The 18,251-nt window shown below is 53.4% G+C and overlaps 1 protein-coding gene across 4 annotated transcripts in view; it reads right to left on the bottom strand.

Moving 5' to 3' along the window:
* Nucleotides 1–1,093: 1,093 nt before the first annotated feature.
* The window catches only part of clasrp (CLK4-associating serine/arginine rich protein), a 48,407-nt gene continuing 31,249 nt past the window's right edge, over nt 1,094–18,251 (bottom strand). The window contains exons 16-20 of one of the 4 annotated variants that reach the window (XM_078431053.1): nt 13,549–13,609; nt 11,829–11,887; nt 10,306–10,352; nt 4,884–4,966; nt 1,094–1,176 (exon numbers count right to left, since the gene is read on the bottom strand). In XM_078431053.1, the coding sequence (XP_078287179.1) occupies nt 1,145–1,176; nt 4,884–4,966; nt 10,306–10,352; nt 11,829–11,887; nt 13,549–13,609 (282 nt within the window). In that variant the 3' untranslated portion in view covers nt 1,094–1,144. Of the gene's footprint in view, nt 1,177–4,883; nt 4,967–10,305; nt 10,353–11,828; nt 11,888–13,548; nt 13,610–18,251 lie in introns of those variants that run through there. The other 3 variants (XR_013549580.1, XR_013549581.1, XM_078431054.1) reach the window with 3 other exon arrangements.

Below are 18,251 nucleotides of genomic sequence, written 5' to 3'. Positions count from 1 at the left end.
CCTCCCATCACTCCCCACCCCCCTAGGCTGACACCCTCCTTGCCCCACGGCCTCCGACCATGTATCCCACCCTGTTGGCTGCCCCCCCACCCCGCCCAACCCCAATGGGCTGGTACCCCTCTCCTCCCCCCACGCCTCTCCCCCCGCAGTCTGGCACCCCCCCCTTGCCTCTCATGCCCTGACCCCCACCCACTCACGGGCACCTCCGTACGGGGGGGGGGGGGAGTAGAGAGTCCTTCCAAAGAGCGGGGGGGGGTGAGAAGGAAGGGGGGGGGGGAGGAAGGAGAGACGGAGTGAGGGAGGAGAGAGGGAGGGAGGAGAGAGGGAGGGAGGAGAGAGGGAGGGAGGAGAGAGGGAGGGAGGGAGGAGAGAGGGAGGGAGGGAGGAGAGAGGGAGGGAGGAGAGAGGGAGGAGAGAGGAGGGAGGGAGGGAGGAGAGAGGGAGGGAGGGAGGGAGGCGAGAGGGAGGGAGGGAGGGAGGAGAGAGGGAGGGAGGAGGGAGGGAGGGAGGGAGGAGAGAGGGAGGGAGGGAGGGAGGAGAGAGGGAGGGAGGAGAGAGGGAGGGAGGAGAGAGGGAGGGAGGGAGGAGAGAGGGAGGGGAGGGAGGGAGGAGAGAGGGAGGGAGGAGAGAGGGAGGAGGAGAGAGGGAGGGAGGGAGGGAGGAGAGAGGGAGGGAGGGAGGGAGGAGAGAGGGAGGGAGGAGAGAGGGAGGGGGGAGGGAGGGAGGGAGGAGAGAGGGAGGGAGGGAGGAGAGAGGGAGGGAGGGAGGAGGAGGGAGGGAGGAGAGAGGGAGGGAGGAGAGAGGGAGGGAGGAGAGAGGGAGGGAGGGAGGGAGGAGAGAGGGAGGGAGGAGGGAGGGAGGGAGGAGAGAGGGAGGGAGGAGAGAGGGAGGGAGGGAGGGAGGGAGGGAGGGAGGAGAGAGGGAGGGAGGAGAGGGAGGGAGGGAGGGAGGAGAGAGGGAGGGAGGAGGGAGGGAGGGAGGGAGGAGGGAGGGAGGGAGGAGGGAGGGAGGGAGGGAGGGAGCCAGGAAGAAAAATGAAGGCAGCAGGGTCAGACCTGGGATGGGGTGGGTGGGTAGACGGGGTCACAGACGAGGGGGGGGGGGGGAGTGCCTGGACTGCTGAGCTACAAGACTGATGGCTGCCTTACCTCCGCGATGAGCTGCTGTAGTCACGACCTGCAGAGAGGGAGAGGAGGAGAGAGGGGTGGTGAGGTCGGGGAGAGAGAGAGAGACCCCGTGGTGACTGGGAAAAAGGGTAGGGTCCCAACCTGAAATGTCACCTACACTTTTTCTCCAGAGATGCTGCCCGACCCGCTGAGTTACTCCAGCATTTTGTGTCTACCTTTGCTTTAAACCAGCGCCTGCAGTTCTGTTTCTAAATCTCGCTGCCGTTTCGGGTCAGGACCCTTCGTCAGACCCTTCACGTATTTCACCGTGCTGCCTCATTTACCCGAGGATCTCGGGAGGCGGAGGACTGACCGGACAGGGTCATGTCCCGTCTCTGTGTAGGAAAGGACGGCAGGCGCAGGTTTAAATCGAAGGTAGACACAAAATGCTGGAGTAACTCAGCGGGACAGGCAGCATCTCTGGAGAGAAGGGATGGGTGACGTTTCGGGTCGAGACCTCCAGAAGAAGGACAATCGACCCGAAACGTCATAAGATCATAAGTGATAGGAGCAGAATTAGGCCATTCGGCCCATCAAGTCCACTCCGCCATTCAATCATGGCTGATCTATCTCTCCCTCCTAACCCCATTCTCCTGCCTTCTCCCCATCACCCCCGACAATCAAGAATCTATCTATCTCTGCCTTTTAAACCCGCGAGTCTTTGGAATGTGGGAGGAAACCAGAGCACCCGGAAAAAGCCCACGCGATCACAGAGAGAACGTGCAAACTCCGCACAGACCAGCACCCGTAGTCACCCTGGGTTTTGTGTCTTTTTGTTTGGTCAGGTTAATTATTTTATTGTCACGTGTACCGAGGTACAGTGAAAAGCTTGTTGGTTGCGTGCGATCCAGTCAGCGGAAAGGCTGTTTATGATTACAATCGAGCCGTCCACTGCGTTCAGATACGGGCGATGGGAATAACGTTTAGTGCAAGATAAAGTCCGATTAAAGATAGTCCCAGGGTCCTCCAATGAGGTAGACACAAAATGCTGGAGTAACTCAGCGGGTCAGGCAGCATCTCTGGAGAGAAGGGATGAGACCCTTTGTCAGACTGAGAGGGGGGGAGGGAACCGAGAGATAGTGAAAGGAACTACATTGAGGTAGTTGGGAGGTCAGGACCGCTCTCTAATTGGTGAGAGGACGGTTTAGTTGCCCGAGAACATCCGGGAAGAAACTGTCCCCGAATCTGGAGTGTGTGCTTTTCACATTGACGCATCTTAGTTTTAAAGCAAAGATAGACTCTTGACTAGTGCGGGTGTCAGGGGTTATGGGGAGAAGGCAGGAGAATGGGGTTAGGAGGGAGAGATAGATCGACCATGATTGAATGGCAGAATAGACTAGATGGGCCGAATGGCCAATTCTGCTCCTATCACCAACGGCCTTTAGTTGTTCAAACCCACACTGGTGGGAGTCTAGGAGCAAAGGGCACTGACTCAGAACTAAAGGGCGCTCTTTCAGAAAGGAGGTGAGGGGGAACCTCTTTAGTCAGAGGGTAGTTAATCTGTGGAACTCATTGCCACAGAGGGCTGTGGAGGGCAAGTCACTGGATATTGTTTAAGGCAGAGATAGGCAAAATAGACAGATTAGTACGGGTGTCAAGGGTTATGGGGAGAAGGCAGGAGAATGGGGTTAGAAGGGAGAGATAGATCAGCTGTGATTGAATGGCAGAGTGGACTCGATGGGCCGAATGGCCTAATTCTACTCCTATAACCTGTGTGGACTTGTTGTGTGAGAAACCTAAGGCGTGGAATTCCCCAAGATAGACACAAAAGCTGGAGTAACTGGGCGGGACAGGCGGCATCTCTGGAGAGGAGGAGTGGGTGAGGTTTGTGGTGGAGACCCTTCTTCAGACTGAGAGTCAGGGGAGAGGGAGACTTAAAGATACAAAAAGCTGGAGTAACTGGGCGGGACAGGCAGCATCTCTGGAGAGGAGGAGTGGGTGAGGTTTGTGGTGGAGACCCTTGTTCCCTCTCCAGCCTGTGAGCTGCTGCCTTTGGGCTGCGTGTGCGTGTGCCTCCTGCGCAGGCCTGACCTCGATCATCTCGTGTGGCCCGGTGCCAACTGTTGTTTGTCACGCTGGTATGGCGGTACCTTGGGACGCCAGAGGTGGGGCGTAAACACGAGATGTTGACTGCCTTTGTGTGTTTACGGTCTGCCGCACCAGACCGCAGGCTCTGCCCACCAGCCGCAGGGCGAGAAGGAGCCTCGCTCGGCCTCTCCAGTGACGATGATAAACAACGATCGGTCGCAACCTGATCTGCAAATGGGTTGTCAAACGCCACTGCAGGTGACTAAGAGAAGTGAAGCCCAGGCCCACCTGGTGGCACGACGCACTACTGCAGTTCCTCAAAGATAAGATGGTGGTGCAGCGTTAGAGCAGCTGCCTCACAGCGCCAGAGACCTGGGTTCGATCCCTACTACGGGCGCTGTCTGTACCGAGGTTTGTACGTTCTCCCCGTGGGTTTTCTCCAAGATCTTCGGTTTCCTCCCACACTCCAAAGACGTACAGGTTTGTACGTAAATTTGCTTGGTATAAATGTAAAAATTGTCCCTCGTGTGCGTGTGTGTGTGGGATAGTGCTAATGTGGATCACGGGTCGGCACGGACCTGATGGGCCGAAGGGCCTGTTTCCGCGCTGTATCTCTAAAACTAACTAAAAAAAACAGGAGCTACTCAGCGGGGACAGGCAGCATCTCTGGAGAGCAGGAGTGGGTGACGTTTCACAGAGTGCTGGAGTAACTCAGCGGGACAGGCAGCATCTCTGGAGAGCAGGAGTGGGTGACGTTTCGGGTTGAGACCCTCCTTCAGACTGCAGTTCTCTGATCGTTAGAAGGAACTGCAGATGCTGCAACCCTGAGCCAAACTCAAAGTGCTGGAGTAACTCAGCGGGTCAGGCAGCATCTGCGGAGAACATGGATAGGTGACGTTTCACAGAGTGCTGGAGTAACTCAGCGGGTCAGGCAGCATCTGCGGAGAACATGGATAGGTGACGTTTCACAGAGTGCTGGAGTAACTCAGCGGGACAGGCAGCATCTGCGGAGAACATGGATAGGTGACGTTTCAGGTCTGAAGAAACCTGTCCCAACCTTGGCTACACATTCATTTCACCCCTGCCATCGTAAAGAAGGTACAGGAGCCTGAAAACGGTCACGTCCAGGTTCAGGAACAGATTCTTCCCAACAGCCATCAGGGTATTAAACACCACAACCTCAAATAAGCTCTGAACTACAATAGTCTATTATTGTTATTATTGCACTAATATTTTATGTGTACATATGTGTACATGTATATATACATATATGTGCGTATGTGCATATATTCACACAGTGAACTTATGTTCTCGTTTATTATCTTGTTTACAGTGTACCATGTTTACATGTCCTGTTGTGCTGCTGCAAGTAAGAATTTCATTGTTCTATCTGGGACACGTGACAATAAACTACCCTTGACAATGTCTGTGCTGAACGTGATAAGGTCATAAATGATAGGAGCAGAATTAGGCCATTCGGTCCATCTAGTCCACTCCGCCATTCAATCATGGCTGATCTATCTCTCCCTCCTAACCCCATTCTCCTGCCTTCTCCCCACAACCCCTGACACCCGCACTGATCAAGAATCTATCTATCTCTGCTTTAAATGTATCCACTGACTTGGCCTCCACAGCCGTCTGTGGCAATGAATCCCGCAGATTCACCACCCTCTGGCTGAAGGTACGTACCGTGTCTCGGCGAGGAAGAGCGGCTCCTTCTGGGGTATTCCTTCTCCCACTCGTCCCGTTCCTTGTCCCTGCGCTCCCTCTCCCTGGGCAAAGGAACAAAGCAGGGCTTGTATCACTCGCCTGGCAGCATGTGTGCACGGGCCCTTCACAGGCAGGTTGCCCTCTCGGCTCGCCCGTCCCCATCTCCCTTCGTCCGCTCTGTCTGTGCACGGGCCCTTCACAGGCAGGTTGCCCTCTCTGCTCGCCCGTCCCCATCTCCCTTCGTCCACTCTGTCTGTGCATGGGCCCTTCACAGGCAGGTTCCCCTCTCTGCTCGCCCGTCTCCATCTCCCTTCGTCCACTCTGTGCACGGGCCCTTCACAGGCAGGTTGCCCTCTCTGCTCGCCCGTCCCCCATCTCCCTTTGTCCACTCTGTCTGTGCACGGGCCCTTCACAGGCAGGTTGCCCTCTCCGCTCGCCCGTCCCCATCTCCCTTCGTCCACTCTGTCTGTGCATGGGCCCTTCACAGGCAGGTTCCCCCCTCTCTGCTCGCCCGTCCCCATCTCCCTTCGTCCACTCTGTGCACGGGCCCTTCACAGGCAGGTCCCCCTCTCGGCTCGCCAGTCTCCATCTCCCTTCGTCCACTCTGTCTGTGCACGGGCCCTTCACAGGCAGGTTGCCCTCTCTGCCTCGCCCGTCCCCATCTCCCTTCGTCCACTCTGTGCACGGGCCCTTCACAGGCAGGTTGCCCTCTCCGCTCGCCCGTCCCCATCTCCTTCGTCAGTGCCTACTGCCCTCCTGGTTTGGTTTAATTTAAGAGAGCCAGCGTGGAAACAGGCCCTTCCTGCGGCAGGAATGCGGGCGGCAAGGTGGCACAGCGGTAGAGTTGCTGCCTCACAGCGCCGTGGACCCAGGTTTGATCCTGACTGCGGGGCACTTGTCTCTATGAAGTTTGCACGATCTCCCCGTGACCACCTGCTTTTAATCCAGGTGCCCTGGTTTCATGGTAGGAAGGAACTGCAGATGCTGGTAGCCATAAAATGCTGGAGTAACTCAGCGGGACAGGCAGCATCTCCCATTCCTTCTATCCAGAGATGCTGCCTGTCCCGCTGAGTTACTCAGCATTTTTTGCTGCCCTGGTTTCACCCCCACATTCCAAACCCGTGCAGGTTTGTAGATTAATTGGCTTTGTAAATTCTCCCTAGGCAGCGCCAGAGTTCAAACCTGACCTCGGGTACATTTTGTGTGGAGTTTGCATGGTCTCCCTGTGACTGCGTGGGTTTCCTCCGGGTGCTCCGGTTTCCTCCCACATCCCAAAGACGTCAAAGGAGGGCCGCCATTGGTGGAACGGGAGCACGTGGCCGCTGGCTGGGTGAGGTCACGTGGGGCGCGGGGCGGTGACATCACCTTGTCCCGTAGTTGGAAGTGAGGAAGTTGGCAACCCTAGTTATAGTTGAGGCTTATGTGCAGTGACAAAGTGGAATCTTTCAGTGGTCATCGAAACACACACGTACACACACACACACACGTACACACACACACACACACACGTACACGTATTATTGCCAGATTACTCGCTGTACAAGAAGGGAGCAAAGCAGAATAGTGGGAACTACAGGTTGGTAAGATTTTAGAGTCCATTATAAAGGATGAGGTTACGGAGTACTTAGAAGTTCACGATAAAATAGGCTAAAGTCAGCATGGTTTTGTGACGGGGAAGTCTTGCCCGACAAATCTGCTGGGAATCTTTGAAGTAAATAGCAGGACAGACCGAGGAGTCAGTGGATGTTGTTTACCTAGATTTTCAGAAAGCCTTTGATAAGGTGCCACACGTGAGGCTGCTAAGGAAGACGAGGGCCCAAGGTTTCAGAGGGCAGATACTGGCATGGATGGCAGGTTGGCTGGATGGCAGAAGACAAACAGTGGCAATAAAGGGGGCTTTTTCTGGTTGGCTGCCAGTGACTAGCAGAGTTCCGCAGGGGTCAGTGCTGGGGCCACGTTGTATATCAACGATTTGAACGAAGGGATCGAAAGTTTTGTGGCCAATTTTGCAGATGATACAAAGATAGGTGATGGGGCAGGTAGTGTAGAGAAAGCAGGGACTCTACAGAAGGACTTGGACAGGTTGGGAGAGTGGACAGAGAGGTGGCAGATGGAATACAGCGTAGCAAAGTGTGGAGTAGTGCATTTTGGTGGTAGGAATAAAGGCGTAGACTATTCTATAAATGGGGAGAGAATCCAGAAATCAGAGGTGCAAAGGGACTTTGGAGAGCTGGTGCAGGATTCCCAAAAAGTTCATCTGCAAGTCGAATTGGTAGTAAAGAAAGCAAACGCATGGCTGGCATTTATTTCAAGAGGGCTAGAATATCAAAACAGGGATGTAATGCTGAGGCTCTATGAGGCTTGGTCAGACCACATTTGGAGTATTGAGAGCAATTTTGGGCCCCATATCTGAGGAAGGATGTGCCGGCTCTGGAGAGGGTCCAGAGGAGGTTTACAAGAATGATCCCAGGAATGAGTGGGTTAACATACGATGAGCGTTTGACAGCACTGGGCCTGTACTCGCTGGAGTTTAGGGGGAACCTCATTGAAATATGCCAAATAGTGAGATAGAGTGGATGTGGAGAGGATGTTTCCACCAGTGGGAGAGTCTAGGGACTAGAGGCACAGCCTCAGAATTAAAGGATGTTCCTTTAGAAAGGAGATGGAAAGGAATTTCTTTAGTCAGAGGGTGGTGAATCTGGAATTCTTTGTCACAGAATGCTGTAGAGGCCATCAATGGATATTTTTAAAGCAGAGATACATTCTTGATTAGTACGGGTGTCAGGGGTTATGGGGAGAAGGTTGTAGAATGGGGTTAGGAGGCAGAGATAGATCAGCCGTGATTGAATGGCGGAGTAGACTTGATGGGCCGAACAAAGTAATTCGGTTCCTATTACTTACGACCTGATGACACAGGTACACGCGCACACACACACACACACACACACACAGGTACACGCGCACACACACACACAGGTACACGCGCACACACACACACAGGTGCACGCACACACACACACACAGGTGCACGCACACAGACAGAGATGCGCACAAAGACAGACGCACGCACACAGACGCACGCACACACACACACACACACACGCACACAGAGACGCTTGCATAGACAAGCAGACACACGCACAGAGACACACACATACGCACACATAGACACAGAGGCATACACACACACAGAGACACACATGCACGCCTACAGACAAGCAGACACACACAAACATAGAGACACACGCACGCACACAGAGACAGCAGACACACACAGAGACAAGCAGACGCACACACACACACACAGAGACAAGCAGACACACACACACACATAGACACACGTACACAGAAACACACACATAGAGACACACAGAGACATACACACACACTAACAAGGGACGTTATTCTTTAACCTGTGATTGATGAGAGCGCAGGCACATCCTAATGCAGACATAAGCCACTGCTGTGAATGATCAGACTCGTTTGAGCTGGGCTCTGAGGAACTAACGTGCCGTTAATTGGGATCAGCTCTCAGGTCAGGAGCTGCCTGCGGGAAGCTGCAGGGCCAGCCCTGAGTGGCGAGCTGGTCCTTCCTGCTCTGCCCGAGACCACAGACATTCCCCCACCCACCGACCCACCCCACCCACCCCACCCTCCCACCCCCCTTCACCAAACTGGCCTCACTCCACATTCCCCCAACGACCCGCACACTCAACCTCTCGGTCCAGAACCCGAGGGCAGGCAAGAGAGCGATCCAGACAGACCGGCCCAGTGAGGGTCGGGAGTAGACCGGCAGCATGGCCTGAGGGTGTTGATGGCAGTGAGCTAGCTGCATGCAGGCTAATCTGTTGGCTAGCGTCCAGAAACCAGCAGATCCGCTCACAATCCACACCAACCCCAGCTGAGGTGGAATTTGAATTGGTGTAAGTTATAATTAAATAAATCTGGAATGAGAGGCTAGTTTCAGTCAGAGCACAGGGCTGCTGTTAAGAGATTGTTTGTCAAAGATACTAGACGAACATGATGGACCATTCCGTTGAAATCGCCTGTACTGAAGTGTAGCACGCAAAGGAGCCATTTTAGTAAGCAAAACCCCGCCTCTCGCAGTGTAATCAGTGTTGTGGGGAACAGTATGTGTGATGATACCATTAAAATGCAGAATATATCTTCTCTATCAATTCACAGATTGTTGTTATTTTTCTTTTTAAATGTTTCTGCAGGTTTCTGCCTACTAAAATGGCCGCCGCGACGTACTACGGTTTTTAGGGCCGAGTGGTCTTTCTTGCTCCTCTAGTATCTTTGGTTTGTGTGTAGGAAAGAAAACTGGTTCAAATCGAAGGTAGACACAAAATGCTGGGAGTAACTTAGCGGGACGGGCAGCATCTCTGGAGAGAAGGATGGGTGACGTTTCGGGTCGAGACCCTTCTTCAGACCGATGTCATGGGAGGGGGCGGGACAAGGTAGTGAGTACGTGCCTGGCACCTTGGCGAGAAAGCCTGGATAGAGTGGATGTGGAGAGGATGTTTATCATGTGTCTGCACACTGTGGATGAGTGGGTTAACATATGATGAGCGTTGACGACACTGGGCCTGTACTCGCTGGAGTTTAGAAGGATGAGGGGGGACCTCATTGAAACGTACAGAATAGTGAAAGGCCCTGATAGAGTGGATGTGGAGAGGATGTTTCCACTAGTGGGGGAGTCTAGGACCAGAGACCACAGCCTCAGAATTAAAGGACGTTCCTTTACTAAGGAAGGAGATGAGGAGGAATTTTCTTTAGTCAGAGGGTGGTGAATCTGTGGAATTCATTGCCACAGACGGCTGTGGAGGCCAATTCACTGGATATTTTTACGGCAGAGATAGATAGATTCTTGATCAGTGCGGGTGTCAGGGGGGTTATGGGGAGAAGGCAGGAGAATGGGGTTGGGAGGGGGAGATAGATCAGCCGTGATTGAATGGCGGGGTGGTCTCGATGGGCCGAATGGCCTAATTCTGCTCCTATCGCTTACGAGAGAGATGAGGCCTTGGCGTTAAGACGTGAAGGGAGAGCAGGGAGTGCCGGTGAGAGGGGTTGGGGGTGGGGACACGCCTTAGTTTGGCTAATCGGCAAAACGTCGCTGCGGGTTAAGGCATGCCGCCACACCGGACCATCAACGGCGTTTGCCCACTGCCGGGGGTTGGCAACAGTGCAACCACTCCCCTGGGTCACCCGCGGAGAGCTCGGCTATCTGACCGGGGGTGGGTGGGTGGGTGGGTTTGCCGGGGGTTGGCACCGTGCAACCACTCCCCGGTGTCGCCCGCGGAGAGGTCGGCTATCTGGCCGGGGGTGGGTGGGTGGGTTTGCAGGGCGGGGGAGGGGGGGGCGATGGCCAACGGTGTGAGGGGAGGGGGGAGGGTATTACTTCAGACGGATCTTTCTCGCCATTGCCCGTAGCTCGTCCTCCCGCTCCTGAAAGACACAACAAAAGGCGGGCTGTTACAGTGTGGCCGCGGGAGGAACCCAGATGTATCCTCACCCGCCAGGCCCCTGCTCCCCCTCCCCCCAACGTCCCCTCCTCCCCCTTATCACCCCAACGTCCCCTCCTTCCCCTACATCACCCCCTAGTCCCCTGCTTCCCCCCCCCCCCCCCCCCCCCCCCCACCGGTCCACCAAGGGTAAGGTGTGAAAATGAGAAAATGGCCTAATTGACTGGGTAAAATGTAAAAATTGTCCCTAGTGTGTGTAAGATAGTGTTAGTGTGCGGGGATCGCTGGGCGGCCCGGACTCGGTGGGCCGAAGGGCCTGTTTCCCCGCTGTGTCTCTAAATCTAAATCTAAATATATGCATGCGCGGCTGTGTGAATGTCCCGGTCCTCATCACCAGAAGGTGCAGTGTGCGTGGTGCAGGTGCAGTGTGCGTGGTGCAGGTGCAGTGTGCGTGGTGCAGGTGCAGTGTGCGTGGTGCAGGTGCAGTGTGCGTGGTGCAGGTGCAGTGTGCGTGGTGCAGGTGCAGTGTGCGTGGTGCAGGTGCAGTGTGCGTGGTGCAGGTGCAGTGTGCGTGGTGCAGGTGCAGTGTGCGTGGTGCAGGTGCAGTGTGCGTGGTGCAGGTGCAGTGTGCGTGGTGCAGGTGCAGTGTGCGTGGTGCAGGTGCAGTGTGCGTGGTGCAGGTGCAGTGTGCGTGGTGCAGTGTGCGTGGTGCAGGTGCAGTGTGCGTGGTGCAGGTGCAGTGTGCGTGGTGCAGGTGCAGTGTGCGTGGTGCAGGTGCAGTGTGCGTGGTGCAGGTGCAGTGTGCGTGGTGCAGGTGCAGTGTGCGTGGTGCAGGTGCAGTGTGCGTGGTGCAGGTGCAGTGTGCGTGGTGCAGGTGCAGTGTGCGTGGTGCAGGTGCAGTGTGCGTGGTGCAGGTGCAGTGTGCGTGGTGCAGGTGCGTGGTGCAGGTGTAGTGTGCGTGGTGCAGGTGCAGTGTGCGTGGTGCAGGTGCAGTGTGCATGGTGCAGTGTGCGTGGTGCAGGTGTAGTGTGCGTGGTGCAGGTGCAGTGTGCGTGGTGCAGGTGCAGTGTGCGTGGTGCAGGTGCAGTGTGCGTGGTGCAGGTGCAGTGTGCGTGGTGCAGGTGCAGTGTGCATGGTGCAGTGTGCGTGGTGCAGGTGCAGTGTGCGTGGTGCAGGTGCAGTGTGCGTGGTGCAGTGTGCGTGGTGCAGGTGCAGTGTGCGTGGTGCAGGTGTAGTGTGCGTGGTGCAGGTGCAGTGTGCGTGGTGCAGGTGCGTGGTGCAGGTGCAGTGTGCGTGGTGCAGGTGCAGTGTGCGTGGTGCAGTGTGCGTGGTGCAGGTGCAGTGTGCGTGGTGCAGGTGCAGTGTGCGTGGTGCAGGTGCAGTGTGCGTGGTGCAGTGTGCGTGGTGCAGGTGCAGTGCCGTGGTGCAGGTGCGTGGTGCAGGTGTGCGGGGATCGTACCTGTCGCTCCTGCTCCTGTTGTAGCTGTTTCTCCTGGGCTGCCTTCTTGTCTGCCTTAACTGCGGACAAAAACAGACCACGGGTCACCTTTGCTCTGTGACGTTGCCTCTTCCAGAAGCGGCCATGTGTGCGTGTGCGTGTGTGAGGTTGCTGCAGACTCAGCCCTGCATCCGCTGACGACCACCAACACCCACCGTGGACTACAGAGGGTCAGAGACACGGATCAACCCGTCCCCACCCTCCTTTCTCCCGTGACTGCGCCTGATTCCTCATCATTTTTGCAATCCAGTGGATCCACTGATTGCCAGAGCTGCAGCAAGTAGCCAGGCTCGATCATTGGATGACAATGGGTTACCCAGTTTAGTTTAGTTTACAGGCACGCCATGGAAACAGGCCCTTCGGCCCACACCGAGCACCTGTCCACACTAGTTCCCTGTTGTCCCAAATTATTGTCCACCGTCCACACACCAGGCACAATTTACAGAGGGCCAATACCCCGCAATCCCGCCCGTCTTTCGGGCCTGGGAGGGAAACCGAAGCACCCGGAGGAAACTGTGCAAACTCCACACAGACAGCACCGGAGATCAGGATTGAATGCAGGTCTCTGGCGCTGTGAGGCGGTAGCTCTACCCGCTGCGCCACCGTGCCGCACACAAAGATGTACACATCTGAGACAGGGCAAGGACGCCATTGTGGCGCAGCGGGTAGAGCTGCTGCCTCACAGCACCAGAGACCTGCATTCAATCCTGACTACAGGTGCTGTCTGTACGGAGTTTGTACGTTCTCCCCGTGGGTTTTCTCCAGGATCTTTGATTTCCTCCCACATTCCAGGTTTGTAGGCTAATTGGCTTGGTATAATTGTAAATTGTCCCTGGTAGGATAGTGTTAACGTGCGGGGATCGCAGGTCGGTGTGGACTCGGTGGGCCGAAGGGCCTGTTTCCGCGTTGCATTTTTAAACTAAATGCTGGAGTTAACTCAGCGGGACAGGCAGTATCTCTGGAGAGAGGAAAGGATGATGTTTCGGGTCGAGACCCTTCTTCAGAGTGAGAGTCAGGGGAGTGGGAAACGAGAGATATGGAAGGGTAAGGTGTGAAAACGAGAGATCAAAGGGGAGGAGGTTGAAGGAAAATAACTAAACATGGGCAAGGCTGGCAGCGATCCGCTCCAGAGACAAACGTGGGCGTGCCATCTCTGTTTAACGTCACACCACCACCACTCTTTGGGACCTGTGCAGGGTGCAATGCAACAAGGCCGCAGTGGAATGTTGCAACCAAAGATACTAGAGGAACAAGATAGACCACTCGACCCTAAAATCCGTAGTACGTCACGGCGGCCATTTTAGTAGGCAGAAACTTGCAGAAACATTTAAAGCGAAAAATAACAATTGATAGATGAGATATATTCTGCATCTTAATGGTATAATCACACATACTGGTTTCCCAAAACACTGATTACACTGTGAGAGGCAGAGCGAACGGCAGGTTTTGCTTACTAAAATGGCTCCTTTGCGTACTACACCTCAGTATAGGCGATTTCAGCGGAGTGGCCCATCTTGTTCCTCTAGTATCTTTGGTTGCAACCCAAGATGTGGATGCATGTGTGCAGGAAGGAACTGAGGATGCTGGTTTGCACCGAATATGGACACAAAATGGTGGAGCATCTCTGGAGAAAAGGAATAGGTGACGTTTGGGCGTGGGGAAAGAGGGTGCCCATGCTTACATTGTTTGTTCAGCGCCTTCTGCATGCGAAACTTCAGCTTCTCCTGTGGCGTGAGCTTCGGCTGAAAGAGAAACACAGATACATCTGCATGGGGCAACAATGCAGCACAGGAGAGAGTGTTAAACACTGTAGCATCGACTCGAGTGGACCAGGGGGGCGGGACTGTGCTCATTCTGCACACCGCCGCTACCACCTTACTGACAGCCGAGCAGCTGAGGCGAGCACATAGCAGACCATGGAGATTTATATTAAAGTCCCGACATTTCAAATTACATTTACGGGTTCACTGTCAGCTAGAGGGATGCAAACAAAGGGTTTATTACACACAAAAACATTCAGCAACATTTCCATTCTAACAGGCACAAAGTGCTGGAGTAACTCAGCGGGTCAGGCAGCGTCTCTGGAGAACATGGATAGGTGACGTTTCACAGAGTGCTGGAGTAACTCAGCGGGTCAGGCAGCATCTCTGGAGAAAATGGTGATATTTATGTCGTCTGAAGAAGGGACCCAACCAAAAACGTTGCTTCTCCGTGTTCTCTGGGGATGACAAAGACTAAAAAAGTTCTGGAGCCACTTAGCAGGTCAGGCAGCATCTTGAGCTTGGTTTTAGTTTAGGAGATATAGCTCTATCCTACACACACTAGGGACAATTTACAATTTCTTTTTACCGAAGCCAATTAACAAACAAACCTGCACGTCTTTGGAGTGTGGGAAGAAACCGGAGCACCTGGAGAAAACCCACGTGGGTCACAGGGAGAACGTACAGGCAGCACCCGTGGTCAGGAGAACACGGTTTCGGGTCGGGACCTTTCTTCAGACATGACCCGTGTTCAGGCCTCGACCCTAAACGTCACCTGTCCACGTTCTCCAGAGACGCTGCCTGACCTGCCGAGTTGCTCCAGCAGCCCTTTGTGCGACTTTTCCCCTGTAAACCGGCACCTGCAGTTTCCCCACAGGGAGCTGCGCTTCGATAAGGTGGCGGCAGTGCTGCGAGCCACAGCTAGAGGGCAGTGGAGGCAGCGCCTGCATGGAGACGACGCATGGAGTTGGTGCAAATGCTACTGCAGCAGCGCGCCGTTTTACCGAGCAGCCCTTCGGCAAGTTCACAGCCGCACTGATCCCCGAGCGTGCGGCGTGCCTCAGCCTGTCCAGTACTGATCCTGACTACGGGTACTGTGTAGGAAAGAACTGCAGGTGCTATTTTAAATCGAAGGTAGGCACAGAGTGCTGGAGTAACTCAGCGGGTCAGGCAGCATCTCTGGAGAGAAGGAATGGGTGATGTTTCGGGTCGAGTTAGGAACAGGGGACGTACAACGAGATCTGGGTGTCCTAGTGCATCAGTCACTGAAAGGAAGCATGCAGGTACAGCAGGCATTGAAGAAAGCCAATGGAATGTTGGCCTTCATAACAAGAGTTGAGTATAGGAGCAAAGAGGTCCTTCTGCAGTTGTACAGGGCCCTAGTGAGACCGCACCTGGAATACTGTGTGCAGTTTTGGTCTCCAAATTTGAGGAAGGATATTCTTGCTATTGAGGGCGTGCAGCGTAGGTTTACTAGGTTAATTCCCGGAATGGCTGGACTGTCATATGTTGAAAGACTGGAGCGACTAGGCTTGTATACACTGGAATTTAGAAGGATGAGAGGAGATCTTATCGAAACGTATAAGATTATTAAGGGGTTGGACATGTTAGAGGCAGGAAACATGTTCCCGATGTTGGGGGAGTCCAGAACCAGGGGCCACAGTTTAAGAATAAGGGGTAGGCCATTTAGAACGGAGATGAGGAAAAACTTTTTCAGTCAGAGAGTTGTGAATCTGTGGAATTCTCTGCCTCAGAAGGCAGTGGAGGCCAATTCTCTGAATGCATTCAAGAGAGAGCTGGATAGAGCTCTTAAGGATAGTGGAGTCAGGGGGTATGGGGAGAAGGCAGGAACGGGGTACTGATTGAGAATGATCAGCCATGATCACATTGAATGGGGGTGCTGGCTCGAAGGGCCGAATGGCCTCCTCCTGCACCTATTGTCTATTGTCTATTGAGACCCTCCTTCAGACTGATGTCAGGGGAGGGGGCGGAAGGCATAACGCAGGCCAACACATGACTGGAGCACTGCACTGTTAGAGACGGCGTTTTACAAGATAAGATATCAAACCAAGTCCCCTTAACTGGTTCAGATGGACTGAAAGGGATAGAGTGGATGTGGAGAGGATGTTTCCACTAGTGGGAGTCGTGGACCAGAGACCACAGCCTCAGAATAAAAAGACGTATGTTTAGAAAGGAGAAGGGAAGCAATTTCTTTAGTCAGAAGGTGGTGAATCTGTGGAATTCATTGCCACAGACGGCTGTGGAGGCCGTCAATGGATAGAAGGGTCTCGATCTGAAAAATCACCCATTCCTTCTCTCCAGGGATGCTGCCTGACCCGCTGAGTGACTCCAGCATTTTGTGCCTACCGTTGAAGTGAAAGCTTTCCTCCTTTCAAAGCCAGTAGAGCAGAGCCCCACCGTTGGTACGGACCAAAGATACTAGAGGAGCAAGATAGACCACTCGACCCTAAATACCGTAGTACGCCAAGACGCCATTTTAGTAGGCAGAATCTTGCAAACATTTTAAATGAAAAATAACAAAAATCTGTGAGTTGATAGATGAGATATATTCTGCATTTTTATGGTATCATCACACATACTGTTCCCCCAAAACACTGATTACACTGCGAGAGGCATAGCGAACGGCGGGTTTTGCTTACTAAAATGGCGGACGTTACGCTCCTTTGCGTACTACACTTCAGTATAGGCGATTCCAACAGAGTGGTCCATCTTGCTCCTCTAGTATCTTTGGTGCTGAGTAAAAGCAAGTCTCTGGGGCTTGGTCACCAGAGCACAAGAACAGTAATCCAATCTATTGTGCATTCTACCCTCCTGGGAACAAACTTTCACGGACAGGACGACTCTTGGGCAATAGATCATAATTGTTGTGCTGGGGGCTTGGTTATTGGTTTATTGTTGCAAAGCGTTCCAACATACAGTGAAAAATGTTGTTTTGTGCGCTATTCAAGCAGGTCGTACTGCACATCAGCACATCAGGGAGTGCAGAGGGGAAGATAAACAGAGTGCAGAATGTAGCTTAGAGATACAGCGTGGAAACAGGCCATTCGGCCCACCGAGTCCGTGCCGACCAGTGATCCCCGCACACTAACACTATCCTAAACACACTAGGGACAATTTACAATTTTAGCAATCCAATCGGCCTACAAACCTGCACGTCTTTGGAGTGCGGGAGGAAACTGGAGCACCCGGAGAAAACCCACGCAGGTCACGGGGAGAAGGTACAAACTCCGCACAGACAGCACCCGTAGTCAGGGTGGAACCAGGGGCTCTGGAGCTGTGAGGCAGCAGCTCTACCCGCTGCACCACCCTTACAGCTGCAGAGAAGGTGCAGATTACAATAGTGTAAGGGTCTCTACGAGGTAGGTTGGGAGATCAGGAATTCATCCTTATCTTAAAACACGGAGTAGGGGAATCGAGAATCAGACGACATAGGTTTAAGGTGAGAGGAGAAAGATTTCATAGGAACCTGAGGGGCAACTTTTTCCACGCAAAGGGTGGTGGGTGTATGGAACGAGCTGCCCAAGGAGGTCGTTGAGATAGGCACTGTCAGCAAAGAGGTCCTTCTGCAGTTGTACAGGGCCCTAGTGAGACCGCACCTGGAGTACTGTGTGCAGTTGTACAGGGCCCTAGTGAGACCGCACCTGGAGTACTGTGTGCAGTTTTGGTCTCCAAATTTGAGGAAGGATATTCTTGCTATTGAGAGCGTGCAGCGTAGGTTTACTAGGTTCATTCCCGGAATGGCAGGACTGTCATATGTTGAAAGACTGGAGCGGCTAGGCTTGTATACACTGGAATTTAGACGGATGAGAGGGGATCTTATCGAAACGTATAAGATTATTAAGGGGTTGGACACGTTAGAGGCAGGAAACATGTTCCCAATGTTGGGGGAGTCCAGAACAAGGGGCACAGTTTAAGAATAAGGGGTAGGCCATTTAGAACGGAGATGAGGAAAAACTTTTTCAGTCAGAGAGTTGTGAATCTGTGGAATTCTCTGCCTCAGAAGGCAGTGGAGGCCAATTCTCTGAAGGCATTCAAGGGAGAGCTAGATAGAGCTCTTAAGGATAGCGGAGTCAGGGGGTATGGGGAGAAGGCAGGAACGGGGTACTGATTGAGAATGATCAGCCATGATCACATTGAATGGTGGTGCTGGCTCAAAGGGCCGAATGGCCTACTCCTGCACCTATTGTCTATTAACATTTAAAGGACATTTGGTCAGAGTGGGCAAGTTGGGCTGAAGGGCCTGTTTCCACGTTGTACAACTAGAACTGTGAGAGCCAGGATACACTTAATGGGCTGAATGGCCTCCTTCTATGTCATTTGATTCAGGCTCTCCACCTCCTGAGACAATGGGAATATGTTACTTAAGGCAATGGCAAAGGTTTAAGTCACAATGTGGTAATATTGATTTAGTCAAATGCCTATCACTGGGTAAATGATACCGTAATCAATGCATTAGTAACACGAACAGACCGATAACAAGTTGACTGAAGTGTTTCCACTCCTGCACAAATATAGCTGGTAATTACAGTACATTATATAGAAAGAATAACAGAGGCACTCGAGAAACTCTTTGCAAAGTGCTCTCCCCTAACAATAATCACAA

The sequence above is a fragment of the Rhinoraja longicauda genome, chromosome 41 (assembly GCF_053455715.1).
Source record: "Rhinoraja longicauda isolate Sanriku21f chromosome 41, sRhiLon1.1, whole genome shotgun sequence".
NCBI lineage: Eukaryota > Metazoa > Chordata > Chondrichthyes > Rajiformes > Arhynchobatidae > Rhinoraja > Rhinoraja longicauda.
The sequence above is the reverse complement of the archived record's forward strand: the minus strand, read 5'-3'. Positions and strand labels throughout refer to the sequence as shown.